The following is a 20,520-nucleotide window of genomic DNA, read 5'->3' as shown; positions in this document are numbered from 1 at the left end:
ACAGCCTGCCCCTTCTCTATGTCACTGCGTTTATTTTCTGCACATAGACTTAAAACTGTATCAAATCATATTCTAACGCCTTTACCGTCAAATAGAATTCAAAAACTGAAAAGTAAATGTTTTACCCGTACGTTTACTTCTTCCATCGTTGTTTCTTTCTGCAGTTCCAGGGTGTTTCCCTCTTTTCCTTGTTACTCATTCCCACTCCTTTTGAAGAGCTAACCCAGTGGTTCTCAACCTTCTTAACGCTGCGTCCCTTTAATACAGTTCCTCATGCTGTGGTGACCCCTCAGCCATAAAATTATTTTTTGCTACTTCATAACTGTAATTTTTCTACTGTTATGAGTCCTAATGTAAACATCTGATATTCAGGATATCTGCTATGCAACTCAACAGGTTGAGAACCACGGCTTTCTTTCATTCCTTTGTTTGAGGCCATCTTGATTTCTTCTTCGTGTGTGGAAGAATCACTGGATATAGGGATAGAGTTGGTTATTTCTTCTTTCACCCTGTGGAAAATGTCTTACTCTTTCTGCTGGCCTCTGAAGTCTGAGGAACCACTGGCTAGCCCTGTCCCCTCCCCTGCTACCCATGGTAAAGGTGCTTCAGTTTGGTCAAATTTCTCCATCTTTAGTGGCAGAAGTTTGGTGCTGGCATTCTTTGGGTTAGGGTAGGGCTAGTGTTCAGATTAGGGGCTAGTTGTTATTCTTAGCTTAGTGTTTAGGGTAAGTCTTGGGTTGGGCTTAGATTTAGATTTGGGCTAATGTTTGTATAAAATGTCAGGTTAGTGTTCACTTTACTTTTTGTAGATATAGATTTATGCCTTTTGCTGTATTGGAGTTTCCATTATTCTTTCTTGAAAACTTTTTTTTTTAAATTTTGTGTTTTGAGAGATGATCTTGCCCTATAGCCTAGGCTAATGTTGAACCTGCAATCCTCCTGCCTCAACCTCTTACATGCTAGGACTACTGGAGTTCACTAACAAGCCATTCGTCATTTTGTAAATGTATCTTTTCATGTGTATGATGTTCATGTGTCTGCACATGTTTATACACATGAATACAGGTGCTCACATGCCAAGGAGTGCCTGTGGAGGTCAGAGGGCAGCCACCTTGTTTAAGGTGGTGTCTCACATGCCAAGGAGTGCCTGTGAAGGTCAGAGGGCAGCCACCTTGTTTAAGGTGGTGTTTGTTTCGCTCTTTGTTACTCTGGCCAGACCACCCGGCCCTCAGCCATGTTCAATACTCCTGGCCCTGCTCCCACCTTGCCATGAAGGTGCCAAGACTGCACGTGTGTGGCCACACCCAGCTTCACACAAGTTCTTTGGTGTCAAAATCAGGTCCTGATGGCATGGCAAGGACGTTCATCCCCTCAGCCATCTTCAGACATCTTCATATTTTGTAAGTCCCTCTTTCCCTTTCCTGTTTTTTCAGAATCCTGATGTCACAAATGTCAGATCCTTTTTAGTCTCCTGGGCCTCTGGCCCTTCTGTCTCTACTTCCTTATGTGTTTCTTTATGTTGTCCAAAGAGCTTTGCCTTGATTGTCTGTCTCCAGATCTCTAGTTCTTCTTGTCACTTGGTCCCTGCTGTTTGCTGCTGAGCTTGAAAACTTTTGGTTATAGCGGGTTTTTTTCTGTCCTTCTAAAGATGACTGTTTTAACAGTCTTTGATTTCTTTGCCCGTCTTCCCATTTCCATGTGCTCAGGATTTATTCCCAAGTGTTACTCCAAGAAGTGCGATTAGGCCAGAGAATCGATGGCCAGATAGCTGATGTCTCTCATCCTTGGCATTGTCTCTCTAGCTCCCTGTTCCACTCACTTTGGGGTACTCCTGGGTCTTGATATGCCATGATTTGGGGGGTACTTGGGGGATTCTGTTGTAAGAGCCCAAGCCCACCGAACGCTCTGCTATAGCTGGTGTGATTGTCTCTTTCCCTTACTGACTTGATTAGGTCAGGAAACACCTGAGCTCTTAGGAGAGGTCCTCTGGGCACACCTGCGGGTGCATTTCTAGAGCGGATTAGCTGAGTGGACATGGGAAACTCTGTCCTGGGGGCTGCAGGCCCAGATAGAAGTGAAAAGGAGGGAGTGTTGGTGCAACCAGCTTCTGTACTGGTGGAGATGTAGGATCTCAGCCACACAGTCCCAGTGTCCGTGATTGCCACTCCCTTATGCTCCTACCTTCCTTTGATCTGCAGGGGAAGGGGTGGCTGGAATGCAGGCTCCTTGATCAGCTTTTCTATCCTCCTGCTGCGCCTTCATCCCTGCCTCCCTGTCGGAGACAGAAAGCCTGTCTTGTCCCTGCCCGGTGCAACCTGCCCTCACAGTGCGAACACAGTGTAGCACACCTCCCCAGTGGAGTTCCCTTTGACAGTGGGAAGGATTGGAGCACACGACGGTGTGGGCGAGTCTTCACAGCATTGTGTCAGACAGCAGAGGCTGGGCTGAACAAGCTATTTCACCCGCGCCTCCGTTTACATGATAGTCTAGAAAAGGCACACTTTGGGCCTAGAAACAGAGGTCACCAGAGTTTGGAGTGGGAGGAAGGGGCTCACCACAGCACGGTCTGGGGAGCTTTTGGGGGGAATGCCTCTTATCTTTATTGTATTGGAGGTTATGCTGCCATACCTGCTTGTCCAAACGCACAAAACTGTACACTTGGAAAGATAAACTTAGCTGCATGTGCATGGGGCTTGATTAAAGGCCAGCTTTCTGTAGGAACAAGGAGAATTGGAGAGCTGACTACTTATCTCCCTCAGTCTGTAGTCAAAGGATCCTGGTTTCAGCTTTTCAAGTGTAAAGCCTCAGCTTCCATGATGCATTTCTATGTGGCGTGTTTATTGCAGATGCAATGTTTGTATGGAACATACTAACATGGTGCACAGACTACTTTCTCTGTCGTTCTGACAAAAGGAACAGGAGAGGAAGGGTTTATTTTGGATCAGGGTTTGAGGGTTGGTTCTTTACGGCAGGTAAGGCAGGGCAGCAGGAGAGAGCCGTGGCTTGCTCACCTCTGACTGAATCAAGAACAGAGAGAGATGAAGGCTAATGTTCATCCAGCTTCCTCCTTTTCCCATCTGTGCTCAGTTTGGACTGGTACTTCCTGCGTTCAGGGTATGTGTTCCCTCCGCAGTTAGTCCCCTGGAGGGCCCTCAGAGGTGCACCCAGAGATGTGTCTCCTAGGTGGTTCTGAATCCTGCCAAACTGACAGAGAAGTTCAACTCACCCAAGCCGTACGTACAGCTAAGAGCACTCTATGCTGGGAGTGTCCAGCCCCAGCCTTAACTGTGAATGCAGTCCTAGACAAACCTTTAACATCGTTCTAAGTGAGACTTGTTTGTTGTTTTAACTTGATTGCCCGGTTTCCAAGCATAAACTCTGTAGGCGACAGCATCGCCCAGAGTGGCCAAACATTTTTCTTCATCCAATCAAGGTGACAGTGGAATTAACCACCACAGGGGGTTAAGGTTTCTGGAACTCTGACTCATGCAGGCTGCAGGGACTTGTTCCTATCTCCCTTTGAACTCAGCATGTTATCTGTTTGCTGGTTTCCTGGCAAATTATTGTAATTATATGAAACAATAACCATCCCCAATACAGCGAGCGCTCTGAATTGCATTATCTCCCAACCCTGCTTATAGCCCACGGCAACTGGGAGCAGCATCTTTTTATCTGACATGTTCTAGGCTTCAGGGACATGTGGACAGCCTCCAGCTGGCCGCGGGGTCTGTGAGGCTCTGTGTTCACTGGAGGAAGGAGAACAGCCCGGGTGGTGGCTTTGGTCTCAGCACCCTCTTCCAGCGAGTAGAAAGGCTTAAGACCTGCTTTCCCCATTTACCACTCAGAAAAAAACTATCCAGTTCTGAGACCTGTCCCCTCCCTTGTCATTGAACACAGTACAGTCTCAAGATTCTCCCACTTCAGGACGTTTTGTACGTGGACTGGTCTGTCCCTTCCTGCGTTCCTTCCTTCCCTCCTCCTTCCCTCCCTCCCTCCCTTTCTCCTTCTTCTTCTTCTTCTTCTTCTTCTTCTTCTTCTTCTTCTTCTTCTTCTTCTTCTTCTTCTTCTTCTTCTTCTTCTTCTCTCCCTCCCTCCCTCCCTCCCTCCCTCTCTCTCTCTCTCTCTCTCTCTCTCTCTCTCTCTCCCTTTCCTTTTCCCCCAAAGCCCCAGAGAAATAAAAGATTTGCCCAGAAAGAATTGCAAAAAATCATCTAGCATCTACAAATGTAGTTCCTTTAACTTAGAGGGCTAATCCTTAGGTCCAAGACTGTGGTTCAGTGGAAGAGTACTTGCCTAGCATGTGTGAGGGCCTGAAATCCCCAGGACATGATATATGTACATGTCTCAAACGTGAGGTGTGCTCCTGGCTCGGGGTCATATTGCACCGCTGTCGTCTGCATTTGGTTTCGGTCTTCCGTTTGCGTCTTCCCCCAAGTACTCACGTGTGCTCCTTTGTCGAATTTCCAGCAGGTTTGTTTAGCTTTCTCAGTGAGACTCACCCAGCCCATTCCACGTAAAACTGCTGCCTTCAAGTCCTTCCTTCCCCGCTCACGTTTCTATGTGAGACCTCACTCACCCCTTTTCCATGATGTATTATTTTCCAACACGTTATATAATTACTTTTAAAATGCAATCTCTTGCCGCTTCACTAACCATGAGTCCCGCAGTAGGAGGTTCTTTCATTTAGCGGTGTCCTACAGTGGCAAGCCCCTCATCCTTAGCGCTCCCTCTGCCCAGCAGAAACGGGATCCGCTACTGCCGACGCACAAGGCAGTGCTTCGCTCTAAGCTGGCATTCAGCGAATGCCGCCATGGAATGAACGGATTTTTTTGCAGGTGGAGGCTGCATTGGAAGAGTTGCCTGGGTTTTGTAAAACACAGGCCTGTTCGATGTCCTTCTGAGCATCACTTTATTGCCACTATATCAACTCACTGATCTGAGAAAGCAAGAGTCCTAAGTGGTGCCAACTGATGAGCCACGGTGCAGCAGACTCCGTGTGCCACAGGACCTAAGCCATTTCCATGTCACCAGCTCCACTCCCGTTTGGTGTCGTGAAGTCTTGCTGTCCCTCTCTCTTGCTTTCTTGAATTCCAGAAAAATGTTTGGCCCAAAATGGTGTCCAAAAGTATCTAACCAGGACTGGAGAGATGCTCAGTGGTTAAGAGTGCTGGTTGCTCTTCCAGAGGACCAGTATTGAATTCCCAGCACCCACATGGCAGTTCGCACCTGTCTGTAACCCTAGTTCCAGGAGACCTGATATCCTCAGACAGACAGACAGGCAGGTAAAGTCCCAGTGTATGTTAAATAGTTAATTTTTTTTAAAAAAAAATAAGTATCCAAGCATTGGCGGGGGAGATGCTTGCCATACTAGCAGGAGGGCCTGACTTTGATCTCCACCTGCATGTAAAAGCCAGGTGTGGTTACATGTGCTAGTAACCTGAGTACTTGGGAGATAGAGACATATGGGTCTCTGGGGCATGCTAATCAGTCAGCCTAGTCTGATGGATAAGTTTCGGGAGAGACCTCAACTGGTTCAAATAAAGTGGACAGTGCCTGAGGTGCTATATCCAGACTTGACTTCCGGCCTCCATGGGTATGTCCTTACACGTGTATACACATGAACACACACACACACACACACACACACACACACACACACACACACACTCACACATACATACCACCCCCCCAAAAGAAAAAAGGATACAAATGATTGAGTTGGATGGAGACAAAAAACCAAGGTGGGGAATGCTCCTGATGTTAATGCTATCAGCAGACCATCCAAGGCCCTTGAGGAAGCAGATGGGAATGTGCAGGCTGCCGCACTGGCCTTGAGTTCCCTCAGGCTGAAGGCACTCTGATCAGGTTCATGCTGTGCAGAGACCTTGGATAGCTGAAGAAGATGCACACTGTTATCTGCATGGTCCAGCTGGGGGCTCTCAGAGCTGAGGGTGCCTTCTAACATCCATTAGTTTGAGACCTGTTCTAGCAATGCATCCTGGGAAAGTGAATGTCAGCTGGTAGTAAGGCCAAGATACCCTTAGTCTGAATGACCCTTAATGCTCTTTAGGAGGCTGTCCTTGGGCAAATCATCTGGATATTTCTGTCTAGCAAACAGTCCCAAATATATCAGAGTAGAACGCCTATCTCATATTTGTCCTGTCAATCTGTGGGGACGTCCAGAGAGGCTTTCCCAGAGAGAGCTTTATTTTGTGTCGCGGGACTTATGGGTATGTCTGCTGTGATTTCATGTGGCCACTTACCACCCAGTGCACTGGCCTGGGCTAGTTCTTCTGACCAAGGCAGGGCAGACTGTTTTAAGCATCTTGAGTCCGAGGCACAGCATCATGACGTTCGTGGCCTACCCAACCCTGAGGAGTGGTGAAAAAGCCACCGTGTGTCTATGCCAGGAACAGCCAAGCTCTGAGGTGGGGATGGAGAAGTGGAGGTTGAGGCTGTTGGGAGCTGGCTAAAAATAGCGTATTTTTAGTACTCTGACCCCATCTGGCTGCCCTCTATTTTGAATTTCTCCATAGTCACTGAAATATTTTTTCATTGTATTTATTTGTTTTAGTGTATGTATGAGAGGGGCGGTCTCTTGTGTGGAGCTCAGAGGATGGTCATGTCTCTCCTTCTACTAAATAGATCCTTGGGATCAAACTCAGGTCATCAGGCTTGGTTGACAACAGGCACCTTTAATCCACTGAGCTGTCTCCCGGGCCCTGTGCTGTATCTTGGTCAATTCAACAGATGCAGTGAAGGCTTGTGTTTGATGCACACTGTAGCCTGAATACTTCCGTACACCAAAGCAGCATTCAATGTGTGGGGTGGAAGTGGGGACCCCACTTAGGGAGTCTGGGATGACATCTCCTCCTTTCCTTTGGCTCTGTGCTCACTGGCTGCTGACTTGTGCAGTGCCCGGTGGAAATGGCCGTCTCCTTTTTGTGTGTAACCCATGGATGAACTCCAGGGTTCAGTTTGCACTGTTGCTGTAGAGTTTGGGAGTTCAGGGGACTCAGAGCTAATAACTGTGTGGCTCCGTGCAGACAGAGTACCAGCCTCGAGGTGGCTGTGGTGAAGTTGAGTGACCTGGGAACAGCAAAGTGTGAGACAGGAACTTTGGGAGAGCATCCATTCAACTCTCACTGATCCCTAAGCCTCCAGAAACTTCCTGAGCTACGCAAGTCCATAGGGGCTGTACCAGTTACTTGTCTCTTTGAAGCAACAAAATGTCTGACAAAAGAAACTTCAGGAAAGAAAGTTTGTCTTGGCTCAACTCCCCTGTATTTGAGCGTATACAATCCATCATGGCAGAAAAGTTACAATGGTGAAAGCTTGAGACATTTGGTCACAAGACATCCACAGCCCGGAAGCAGCGAGAGAGGAACACTGGTGCTCAAGTCTTTTGATTCAGTCCGGCACCTCATCCCTGGAGAATAGAGCCTCTCACCTTCAGGGGTGGGTCTTCCCACCACAATCGGCCCAGTGTAGATACTCTCCTACAGAGGTTCCCAGAAGTTCATCTTCTAGGAAATTCTAGATCTTGTCAAGTTGATAAGCAATCTGAATGGGTACAGGCCAAAGCTGGGGTCTGAGCTTAGGTTTTCTTTCCCAACTGAGCCCAGAACCCAGGCCCTGCCTGCGGCAAAGCCAGCTGGACATCAGGGTTTCTCCTCTAAACATCTGCAATCCGTTGCCCATCTTCACACAAACCACGCCATTTGCGCATGAGAACAAGGGAGTGGCTTTGTGCTTGGACTCACTCACTCTCTTTCTGCGCATTGTGTCTTTGTAAACTCTCTCTTGGCCTGCCCAGTTATCTTAATTTGTTTAAGCAAAACATAATTTCATCACCAAACAGAATTAATTTAGGTGAAGCTGTAGTCTGACTAACAAGCAATTGGGCCTGACAGGTCCTGGGCATCTTTGGTCCTCATGTTCAGGGAATGGCATACAGAACCAGGAAGCCCCACCATTAGACAGACTCTGCTAGGTCCTTCTTGACCATGACAAAAGTTACAGAGGCCCTTTTCTGTGGGAAAATTCACAATACACATAATTTAAGTTCCAAATTCACTGTGGGCCCTGGAAGGTCAAACATGCAGAAGGAGAGAGAGAGAGAGAGAGAGAGAGAGAGAGAGAGAGAGAGAGAAGGGATGGAGAAGAGACTTGCTTGCATAAACAGTTCAGAGTGTGGTGGGGGGGCTGTTTGTACAGAGTGGGCCTCCTTGAGGGCTGTGGACATTTAGACGGTAGCAGAGCTGTGGAGGAAGGGTGTTGTCATCTCGGAACCATGATTAGGATGGGAGGGGACCTCCTGGAAGAAGTGTAGCCAGAGGCCATCAGAGCTAATACCCACCTTCCCCCCTTTTAATCTGCAGCGTCTCCCCCAGAGCAAACCAGCTCGATGCCAGACAACTGAGTATGAAGCCTTTGCTACTACTGTGGGTGCCCAGAAAAGGGAGGAACTGAGGGAGTTTAAGTTAGAGAAGAAGTCACAGAGCACAGAGCACACGCAGCAGCCCCTGACACACACACTTAGAGCCGTCTAGCTGGCTGTTTATTTTAGTGGCCCCTCTACTGACAAAGCCCTGCAATGTGGTGCATGCTGTTGTAGTAAGGATGGATGCCAGCCAATTCATGCTTAGCTCTCCTAAACATTGCCTGGATTTAAAAAAGGGTTAGATGATAACATTTTGAGACCAGTTTTAGGCCAATTAAAAAGTGACTGGGGAAACGGCTGAGACTGGGGAAAGGCTCCATCAGTGACATACTTATCTCAAAGGCCAGGGAGCTTGACCTTTGAATCCCTAGAACCTACATCTAAAACTGGGTGTGATGGTACATGTTGGAAAATGAGATCCCATTTCACAAAAGCAAAAACAATTGAAAACTGTGAAGGGAAGCCTGGGGAGTTGGGAGCTGCTGTGCTGAAATCCATCCTTTAAGCAGTTCCTCCTGCTACCAGTGTCTTGGGTTGGTGCAATCTGTATGTGACAGCTCGTGAGCCCCAGCTATGCCACAGAGGTCCATGCTTACCTGAGAGCCTTCCCATGGTGTATATGGCTTTGTTTGTGTTTTCACATGTGTCTATGCACATGTAGAGGCCAGGGGTTGATGTCGGGTGTATTTCTTGGTTTACTGCCCACCTTAAGTTTTGAGGCAAAGTCTCTCACCAAACCTATGGCTCAGTGATTTGGTGACAGCCTGTTCAGTGAGCTCCAGGGATCCTCCTGTCTCCACCCCAGCCCTGATGTTGGGATTATAGGTGGGCTCTGCCATGCTTTATTTTTAAGTGCCTTCCTGGAATCCAAACTCAGGTCCTTAACACTTGCAACAGCAAATGCCTTATCCACGGAGCCAGCTCCACACTCTGAGTTTTGAGAGTGGCTGGCCTGGTAACCCTTGACAGTATCACACAGATGGTTTCACTGCTGCAAATGCCCTTTGGCCATGTCTCTTCATTCCTTCTTCCCCTCCAGCTGTGGTACGCACAGATCCTACAGTTCTGTTTGTTTTAGAGTGTCTGCAACAGGAAGCAGCCTGTTGAGCGTGGCTTCTTTCACTTAGCAGCATACACCGTTGCTTGTGTCTCTTCAGAGCCTGATGGCTCATTTCTTCTTATGCCTGAATAACACTCTATTGTCTGGCTATGACAATGTCTGTTTATTCTTTCGCACACCGAAGGACATCTCAGGCGCTCCCCGCTTTTCACAGTAATGAACAACCAACATTAATCATCTGGGTGCCAGTTTTTGTGTGAACATCAAGTCTCCAGCCCATTGCGGAAGGATGATTTTTTGTCTCTGAAAGTCATAGTAGATGCTATGTAACATAAAAGGGTCGCATCCCGTTCACGCTCTTGGGTATGCCATTTCTTCTTAAAAGGGGTCTTCTGGCAAAAGTGGGATTTAAGTAGGAAGGAAAAGCTATCAAAGCTGAGAGCGCTGACCCGGTGGCCGAGCCGGTGACTGGGGCACATGATGGGCTGGAATTAGCTAGTGCTGTTTCAGAAGCCTCTACCTCTGCGTCCAGCCCCTTCCAACACGCTTCCATCAGTGGGCTTCTCTGCTGCCTCTCTTGCAGCTCACCTTGACTATGGATTCTGCAAGCCCATCTTGCAGAGTCTCCTCTTTCACTGAGTCTCTTTCATTGAGTCTCCTCTCTGCCCTGGCCCACTGAGGGGGCTGCTTTTGCTACTGAAAACTTTGGAAATCATCATTCCTTTCTTCCACATACCTTCTCTGGGACCACCTCTCCTCCATAAAACCACGTGTTTATATTGGAGAGCATGATCCTCAGTAGGCAGGACAAGGGTGTGAGTCCTGTTTTCTGTGTGACAGCCCTCAAGATAACAGCAGGGTGCACACTTGACACTGGGCCAGTTGGGGTGACAGGGGACTCTGGATCCTGCTCCTCCTTCCTATCAATCACTGTCAGTCCAACAGGGGAGGCACCACTGGTCCCTCCTTGGTTAAAATCAGCTGTGTCCTGTGTTAAGTTTGCCTGGGACAGGAGTGGCAGTTTCCCAAGATGAGGGCATCCATTTACTCGGTCACAGCAGGAATCGGCTATAATTACAGATCAGGCTTGAGAGAAGAGCGCTGTAAGGGTGGCAGGTGGGTCTGCAGCATTTCAAAGAACCAAGCCTCCTACCCACGACAGGCAGTTCTGGCTGCGATTTTTGTTCTCCCTGGTAATGGGCTCCTGTGTTTGCTGGAGCCACCTGTCACTGGGCTTCAGCTCCCCGGGTACCTGCTGAGAGCCCGCCCTTCAGCAGCAGGGATACAGCTCTGTGGGAGGACACGGGGTCTGCGGGTTATTCCCTAGCAGAGCACTCTGTGGGCTGCCTTCCTCTTCCCATCAGGACACTTGCTGCTCTGTGCAAACTGCCTGGCATGGGGTCCCACTTACCTCTCTCTCAACTCCCCATGAGGCAGGCTGAGGTGGGAAGCACTCCTCCCTTCCTTCTGGCTCTCCTCCCTTCCACTTCCTCCCCACCCACCCACTGAAACTATCAGAGAAGCATTAGTTAGTCGCTCAGTCTCTGCTTATTACACTTCCTTCCTTAGGATTAGGGCTCAGAACTCAGGCGTCTTGACTCCGGGTCTGCCACAAGGACTCCGAGAGTAGCCTCCCACATCAGAACCAATCAGGCCAGCCTCGCCTGCTAGACAGGAGGGACCCCAGAGCCTGCTGTAGTACTCGGGTGCCAGGTGACAGTGTCACCCCAGGGCAGTCCGAGGTCCACGGTGGGACCTGTGGGGTGACATACACTTGGCAGCCTTCCAGCTCCTCTTGAGTGTATCATGGAATGACCTGTCCCTGGGAGCTACACTAGAGATGCATCCCAGGAATAAGTGGGGACTGCTTGGCTGAGGGAGAGAGGAAAAGACAAGGGTAGGAAGAACCACTGGGTAATAATTTAAAATATTATGCTTTGTTACTGAAAACACAAAAGAATCAAACTCTTATCTGTGGTAGGCAGAGAGCACTCTGTGTTTTTATGTAGATTATTTCATCCACCAATCCTGGTGGCACACATCTGTAATCCCAATATCCAGAGTGCTGAGACAGGGGGATGGTGAATTCCAGGCCAGCCTGGACTATGCAGCAAGACCTTAACTCAATATTAACAAAGGAAGGAAGGAAGGAAGAAAATGAATTAAGTTGGGCATGGTGGCACATGCCTGTCATCCCATGAGACCAAGGCGGGGGATGAGGGGTTGGGGGTAAGGGGTGGGGGGAGGCAGGGGACATTGCTATATATATTCAAAGTCAGACTGACGACCTTATCTCAAAACAAAACAGGACAAAATGAAAAAAACTTGATGAGCTAATGAGCTTATTGGGGTTAAAGTAGCTTAGTGACTTAAAGGCAGCCACACCATCAAAAGCCCACCCCAACATGGGTGACACACAGGGGAGAGCCACCTCCCTAGAGCTTACGCACAGGTAACTCCAACAAAGAGTCTTCCCTTCCAGCACCTGCTACTGTGTGCATAGCTTCAGAGTGGGCCCAGGCGACTTCACCAGTATTGGGAGAATTCTAATTGGTTTTAAGAATAAAAACCCAGAGTCAGATATCGGGTTAAATGCTGAAAGATTAGAGAAGTAAAACAGTCAGCCGCTAGAGAGACTTTTTACCTCTCCTGAATCCTCAGACCAAAGGGGGCAAGACCCTGTCCCCACGAATCCTCAGACTGAATGCCCTGAGCTCCTGTCTCCTCTGCCTTTTATTCCTTTTTCCACCCAGTCGTATCCCTTCCTGTCTCTGTCTCTCTAGTGCTGGGATTAAAGGTGTATGATTCCCAAGTGTTGGAATTAAAGGTGTGAGCCACCACAGCCTGGCTCCATTTCTCTTTTAGATTGAATCGATCTAGTATAGCCCAGGGTAGCCTTGAACTCAGAGAGATCCATCTGCCTCTTTCCAAATGCTGGGATTAAAGGTGTGCACCACCACTGCCTGACCTTTATGAATAACTAAGGGTTTGCTCCATTCTGATCTTCAGGCAAACTTTATTTGTTAGATTACAGACAAATATCACCACACACAAGCCTTGAATCCAAGACGCCTACTTCCTTCCTGCAGAAGAGAGTGTTTGAATTCAGAGAAATGAAGCCACATGGGGTCACTCCTGCTGGCCACAGTGTGTGAGGATTTCCCATCCTCCAAACTCTTGCAAAGATCTGTTATTTTCAGTGCATTGCCTTTACTGTGCTGTGCTAGTGAGTCTGGGAAGTCATTTGACCAGTTTTTTCCTTCCAAACTTGTTTTGAGATAGGGTCGTCCTAGATAGCTTAGACTAGCCTCAACCTTGGGACTCTCTAATCTCAGCCTGGCCAATACCTTTGTTCATTTAGTTAATTTATTTATCTGTGTATGTGTGGGCATGTACTGTGACATGGTGCATGTATGGAGGTAAGGGGACTATTTGTGGTGGTCAGTTCTCTCCTTCCACATGGGTGTCCCAGGAATATAATTCACTCTGTCAACATTGGCAGCAAGGGCCATTACCTGCTGAGCCATCTTGCAAATCTTGCTCTTTTTAAAATGGAGTTCATTTGTCATCGAGTTATAAAATTCTGTACATGTATGTGTGCGTACATGCCCGTGATCACATGTGTGCATCTGTATGAAGGTCAGAGGTTAACTCTGGACATCTTCGTCAACCTCTTACCACTTTATTTTTATTATTTTGAAGACTTTTTGCTTTTTATTTACCATTATTATGAGAGTGTGTGTATGATAGGGTATGATGTACATGTGCCAGAGAGTATGTGTGAAGGCCAGAAGACAATCACATGGAGTCAATTCTTTCTTTCTACCTTTGTGTGGGTTCTGGGGATCGAACTTGGGTCATTAAGCTTGTGCAGTGAGCACCTTTGCCTTCTGAATGGCATTGCTGGCCCCTCCATCATCTTATTATTTGCAACAGAGCCTCTCACTGAATGTGGAGCTCCCTGATTTGGCTAGAATGACTGGGCATCGAGCTCCGGGGATCTGCCCGTCTCCGCCTTCCCAGCTCTGGAATGGCAGGTGTACCATGCACCTGGCTTTCGCACAGATTCTGGGTATCCAAGCTCAGGTCCTGGTGCCTACATGGCGGACACTTCCCTAACTGAGCCATCGCCTCAGCCTAAGTCTCTCCATTGCACAGCCTTCCATTTTCTTGGTAGTGTTTCTGATTCACAGATGTTTTAATCAGTCATTTTTTCCTGCTTTTCCTTTTGCTGCCTGTGCTTCTGGCATCGCATCTGGGAGCCCTTGCCAAATGCAAAGTCCAGATTTCACTCCATATCTTCTAAGAGACTCACAGCTTTTGATCTTTCATTTATGCCTCTGATCTGTTTCTGAATTATTCTTTTTCAGATGGCATGAAGCAGAGGCCAACTTGAGTTATATATCTAGCACACACGCACACACACACACACACACACACACACACACACACAAACACACACGGCCTAAGGTTGTGAGACTTGGCAGGTAACGGGGTTTGCTGTGAAAGCCCAGCATCATTTCAATCCTGGGACTCACATGAAGGTAGAAGGACAGAACTGATCCCTCAGAGTCACCCTCTGACCTCTCTGCTCCCCCATACAGTGTACATACACACACAGAGTAATGCCAGCTTTTTTTTTTTTAAAAAAAGTGTGTAGTTTTAGTATCTTTCCTTTCAATATGATTTATTTCATAGCATATTTATATAATTTCTTCCCCCCCCCCATTTTTAAAATGAGGGCTTTGTTATTTAGCTCAGGTTGACCCAGAATTCCTGATCCTCCCACTTCGGTCCCCCAGATGCCGGGCTCACAGGCGTATAGCACACTATCTGGCACCATTTGATTAAGAAAAGCTAGCTTGCAAGCTTCCTGGAAGCTCTCACAACAGTTTTCTGAAGCCAGTGCTGGCTCAGGTTGGCCCTGTCACCCCAGCACTCTAACCACCTGGGGCATAGATAATGTTCAGAAGACTGAAGGTCGTAGGTGCCCAGAGGAACTCTCAGGAGGGTGGTACAATGCTCATAGAAACTCAGCCAAGGGGTGACTGTCGCCGGCCCACCTAACATTTCCCTCCAGTCTCTGGCTTGCCCTTCGTGGCTTGAAGAATAGAATGTGACGTGGTGTTAGTTTATCTCCTCCTGGCCTAGTGACAACTGACTTAATCTCAACTGTTTGTAACAGGGCTTTGAGTAGAGACCTAAACTTCATCCTGAGGTTGGATGAGAGCTCCTTATAGCTTCATGAGAGAACGTGACACAATCATAATATTTTAGCATACACAGACCCATTGTCTTTGGGGAGAAGCTTATACCTTGAGAATTCATCATGTACTCTTTGGGCCATACTTCTGTGGGTTGAAAGAATGATACGCAATTTTTCTGATATTCAAGTTTATCTTGCAGTCCTGCATTTTAGCTTCCTAATTTAGGAAGTCCCCCACCAAAGTCAGTTCTGGTTCCTACTGTCGTCGTCTTGACGTATGGCTCAGAACCGCAGTGGGGGGAAGGATCTGGATCTGGACATTTCACGGATCTAGAAATGTCCTCCTAGACAAGGAAGGGATTTGAACCTGCTAGAGTAACCACTGTGGATTACGGTGGGTGGGTGTGACTTCTGTGTGTGTATGTGTGTAGAATATATGTGTGTGTATGTATGTATACGTGTAGGGTGTGTATGTGTGTGTGTGTGTGTGTGTGAGAGAGAGAGAGAGAGAGAGAGAGAGAGAGAGAGAGAAAGAGAGAGAGAGACAGAGACAGAGAGAGACAGAGAGAGAGAAGAGAGACTGGGGATTCAACTGAGACTCTTGTTACATGCCAGGCAAGTGCTCTATCACTGAGCTACTACATACCCAACCCTTTTTGTATGTTTTATTTAGAGACAGGGTCTCACTCTCATCCAAACAGAGCTAGAACTTGTAATCCTCCTGCCTCAATCTTTTGGATAACTAGGATTACTTTTTGGCAACACTTTTCTTAACTTGGGGACAAGAGTGCTGCAGGCTTGTTGTTGGGGATTCTAGGGGTACTGTAACACCTTCTGGGAGGAAGAAGAAAGACACCCATGGTCAAGCATGGTTCTCGTTCACAGGTTGACACCAATCCTGGCCCACAGAGGTGATGAGGAATGGAGGCTTCAGAACCTACCCAACCCACCCTACCTGCCAGCGACCAGTCAGCTCCTGCTCCTCGAGTTCCGGGGGGCCCAGGTGGGCAGGCCTCACCTCGCCTGACGCTGGCTCCGGTCATCCTGCCGCCAGAGCAGGGACTGCCCCCAACTGTGTTCCTAAAGGCCTTGCCTGTCCCACTGTACCACACAGTACCTCCCGGGGGCCTCCAACCACGTGCGCCCCTGGTGACAGGCAGCCTGGAGGGGGCCAGTGTGCCCTTCATCCTCAGCCCCTTGCTGCAGCCAGAAGGGCCCAGTCCCACCCAGATGGGCAAGCCAGCCACCCCAGCCCTGACCGTGAACATCGTGGGCACACTGCCTGTACTTTCCCCAGGTGTGGGGTCCACACTGGTCAGCACAGGCAGACTGAAGAACGCTGGCAAGTACCTGTGCCCGCACTGTGGCCGGGACTGCTTGAAGCCCAGTGTGCTGGAGAAACACATCCGGTCCCACACGGGTGAGAGACCTTTCCCGTGCACCACCTGTGGCATCGCCTTTAAGACCCAGAGCAACCTTTATAAACACAGACGAACACAGACACATCTCAACAACTCTCGACTGTCTTTAGAGTCTGAGGGGAGTGGGAGCAGCCTTCTGGGAGATGGAGACAGGTCTGGAGAGACCGCCTCACTGGATAGCAGGGGAGACGAAGGAGCACCAGAGAACGCTCTTTCACCTGGTGCCCACCCCACCCTCGCTACTAGGAACAGGGAAATGGTGGTAGAAGCGACTCCCTCTCTAGGGGCCACCCTTGCCCACAAAGAGGCTCCTGTGGACCAGACCCAGATGGTATCGCCCGAGTTTCCACTAGTCAGCCCGCAGCCTAGGCGGAAGTTGCCAGAATCAAAGCCATCCTCCCTGCAGAGACAGCAGGAGACGTGCTCAGAGAAGCCCTGGGACTCCAAGGCCATGGAGGGCCAGCTGAGGAAGTGTGAGAGCACAGACTCGGGCTACCTGTCACGCTCAGACAGTGTGGAGCAGCCTCCCCTTGCCTCCAGCCCCTTGCACAGTCTGTCGGAGCACAGTGCAGAGTCTGAGGGGGAAGGAGGGCCTGGCTGTGGGTCCGCAGGCAACAGGGCGGAGCAGGGAACACCAGGATCCAGCCTGGAGCTGGAGAAGAAGAGGCTGGAGGAACGCATTGCCCAGCTCATCTCCCACAACCAGGCAGTGGTAGACGACCCGCAGCTGGACCACGTGCGGCCCCGCAAGACTGTGCTATCCAAGCAGGGTAGCATTGATCTGCCCATGCCCTATACCTACAAGGATTCCTTCCACTTTGACATCCGGGCACTGGAGCCAAACCGCAGGAGGGCTGCCCTCAGCCCAGCTCGCTCTACCTTCACACCCCTGGAGAAGGCCAGACCCCTCTTCTTCCACTCGGTTCCCACCCAGCTCTCCACCACTGTGGAGTGTGTCCCTGTCACCAGAAGCAACTCACTGCCTTTCATTGAGGGTTCTAAGTTGTGGCCAGAGTCACGGGACACACAGGATGCCTTCCCTATGATGCAGAAGTCCCTGAGCCCCAGGCTCACCCCAGCCCGGCTAGGGGACCGCCCAGGACTGACCTTGGCAGGCATCCCCAGCGGTCACCCTCGGGCCCTGGTGAGGCAGGCTGCTGTGGAGGATCTGCCCTGTACCCCTACTGGAGACCCCTCAGCTGTTGCCGAAGACCCAGCCGGAAAGAGATCTGTGGTGAAGGAGGGGATGGCGTGCCGGGGCAGGGCCAGTAGGAAGTATGGCCAGAAGAAACGAAGGATGTTCTCTCAGGAGAAATGGCAGGTGTACGGGAATGAGACGTTCAAGAGAATATACCAGAAAATGAAGACCAGCCACCAGGGAGGACAGAAACACAGGGACATGAAGCAGGGCCAGGGGTCGGAACTGGACCTGCCCTCCCAGGAAGAGGTAGCAGGGGCTGAGGGTGCAGGCCTGTCTCAGGACAATAGAGTCCCTGTCCTTGGGGACACTACAGTAGGGGCAAAGCCAGGACCTTGGGGAGGTCGGCTGTCCCTGGAAGGCTCATTAGAGACTGAGTTTCCTAAGCAACTGAAGGCAGTGGCCAGAGCCAAGTCATCTCCCACCCTTGGCAGCACAGAGGCCCTTTGTCTGAACAGTAAGGGCCCTCTGCTCTCTCCCCATGGGAAATCAGACCTGGGAAGCCAGTTGCCTCCAGAGCCTGTGTGCCTCCAAGGAAGAGACTTAAAAGCCCCTGGGGTGGCTTTGCCAGATCGCAGTGGGGAAGTTACAAAAGAAACCTGCCCTCCGGACCAAACTATCCTCAGACAGCCCAGTGGGGGGTCTGTGGGTCTCCAACTTGTAGAAGATAAGTTACCCTCAGAGAGAAAGAGACTGAAGGTGGAGGGGCTGGATCACAAGGAGCAACCAGGGCCTCTGGAAGCTGAGCCCTCAAGTTGTTCCTTGCGGGCTGACTCCCAACCACCCCAGAAACAGGACAAAACCTCTGAGGAGGTCCTGAATAGCTCAAATGAGGGTATCCAGCATGTGACAATGGCCCTGGAGTCTTCTAATGCCTCCTCAGCTGTTGTTGCTGTTGCCCTGAGGCGGCCAGGGATAGGGGGCAAAGATCCCACATTGACTTCTGTACCTAGGACTCCTGGGCTCTCCCTGCTGCCTGCTCAGCTCCAGGATCCTGGTGTCCCTGCTGCTGTGTCAAGTGGCTCCTTTGCTCCCAAGTACCTGCTCAGGTTACCCCAGGGAGAGAAGCCCTCACCACAGGTTGCTCCCAGGCCTGGGAAAGGTCCAGACCCTCTGTGTACAACTGCACAGCCTGAAGAACAGGCCCTTCTTGTTGAGTCAGAATTGGGAGTGAATGGGCCACCTAGAGCATCGTCAGGCCCAGCTGAGGCAGGTGGTAGCCCAGAGGACCCTAGCTGTTCCAGGTCAATGGATGGAAGAAAAGACACACAGACAGGAAGAGAGAAAAGAGACAGGACCAATAGCAACATCCCCACAGCTGAACTCTCTTCTGACCCCAACACCGGCACCACCCAGGAGACAGCCTCTATCCTGCCTGCTCACACATGTGATACTCATGTGACCAAGGATGTAGTGAATGAGACCCATGCCATCTATTGCCTTTGCATAGACAGCCCACTAGCAAAATCGAGAATATACGACAATCTCTTGAACCCTTGGACATCGTCCCAGAAACTGGGGTCACCTAAGAACGCCCTAGAAAGTCCTTCTTCAGAGACCAAGGAAAGGCTGCCTGCCTGCTTTCCCTCCCAAGCGCATTGTTTCTTCACATCTTTCACAAGGCCCCAGGGTTTATCTCTGGGCCAGCAGAACCTGGCCTTGTCACACCACTTAGGGACCCCCAAAAGCTGTGAAGCCCCATGCTCCTTCCCCTCACTTAAGGCGGAGCCCCAACTCACCTGGTGTTGCTTGAATAGCAGCCTGCCCCGGCCTGCAGAGCAGCAGAGGGCAGCTCCCAGGGACTTGGCTTCACACTCATCTGATAGAAGCCTCCAGGGAAAGAGCAGCAAAGTGCTGCCTCCCAAGAGCAGGGGAGGAAGGACCAAGACAAACCAAGGAGGAGGAGGGACCACGCAGGCACCTGAGGTAACACGGGGAGGGCTGGGGACTTGGGCAGCATGGGAGTGAGACATGGAGAGGGGGAGGGAGGGAAGGGGTAAATAGGGAGGGAGAGAGAGAGCTAATGGATCTATCCCTGTGGATATTACCACCATTGTGACATTTTCTGTCCCCAAAGGAGACTAGGGTTGCCATATGTGGAGCAAGAAGAAGTAAGGGTCCTAGATAGGAACAAAACTAAACAAATTTACAAAAATAGAATGGCAAAGAGCTGCTGTGCTGGGGTCTGGGTCATGGCTGAATCTTGTAAAGTGCTTGCTTTACAAGTTTGAGGACCCGAGGACCTACATTTAAAAAGCCAGGCATGATGGCAGGCATCTCCAATCCCAGCACTGGGAAGCAACACACACACACACACACACACACAGAGAGAGAGAGAGAGAGAGAGAGAGAGAGAGAGAGAGAGAGAGAGAGCATCCAGATAAGATACTTGCAATTAGACATAAAATTTCATCTTTTCTATTCCTGGAAACAGGCAAAAATGAAAAAATAAATCGCACCACCTGCACACAACTCTCTAGGTCATCTAAGAATCAAAACTATATTTTAAAAAGAAATTTTATTTTCAGTTATGTATGTGGGGTAGGTGATTCCCAGTCATCAGCTCCTCTGGAGCTAGAGTTGCCAGCGGTTGTGAGCTCCTCCATGTTTGGCACTGGGACTCAAATCTGGGTTGTTTACAGGAGCAGCAAGGGCTCCTAACTACTGGACCATCTCTCCAGGAACTGAAAACTCATGTTGACAGAACACTCCAGACAGAAAACCAAAGCAGAACCAAAAGGGAATGAAATAAGCGGAGAAGCTCATTATCTTGGGTGCGCTGGAGAAATCGCTCCACTATAATCACAGTAACCACACTCAGACCTAACTCTCAGGTTTTTAGGAACAATGATAAGAAGGAGAAAGTGATAAAAGTTCAAGGACAATCTTACCAGGGAATTAAGTTGTGAGTTTACGGCCCTGTCTGACAGCATTTATCCTGTTAGGAGACAGCTTGGGTTGGGAGCTGACAGGCATGGAGGCCTCAGTCCTAAATGGGCTGTATGGAACAAAGACAAGGATGGGACCCAAGACTTGCAAGCAATCTCCAGGGGCCGGAGGTGGGGATTCAAGGTCTGGTTTAAATCTCCTCTCTCCAAATTGTGCGGATTCCTGAGGTTGGTGATGTGGACTATGGCGCTAGGTAACTTTCCACTCACATCAAAGGTCTGGTATTTCCACTGGAGGTCCAGT

General features: G+C 49.5%; 1 protein-coding gene across 3 annotated transcripts in view; it reads left to right on the top strand.

The window, feature by feature from the left end:
* The window catches only part of Znf831 (zinc finger protein 831), a 109,955-nt gene that overhangs the window by 26,976 nt on the left and 62,459 nt on the right, over positions 1 to 20,520 (top strand). For all 3 annotated transcript variants that reach the window (XM_085696927.2, XM_048441266.3, XM_048441265.3), the window contains exon 2: positions 15,595 to 19,254. In XM_085696927.2, coding sequence (XP_085553053.2) covers positions 15,631 to 19,254 — 3,624 coding nt within the window. In that variant the 5' untranslated portion in view covers positions 15,595 to 15,630. The remainder of the gene's footprint in view (positions 1 to 15,594; positions 19,255 to 20,520) is intronic.

This window comes from Myodes glareolus, chromosome 10, assembly GCF_982192425.1.
Source record: "Myodes glareolus chromosome 10, mMyoGla1.1, whole genome shotgun sequence".
Taxonomy (NCBI): Eukaryota; Metazoa; Chordata; class Mammalia; order Rodentia; family Cricetidae; genus Myodes; species Myodes glareolus.
Note: the sequence above shows the minus strand (reverse complement) of the source record. Positions and strands in the feature narration are given on the sequence as shown.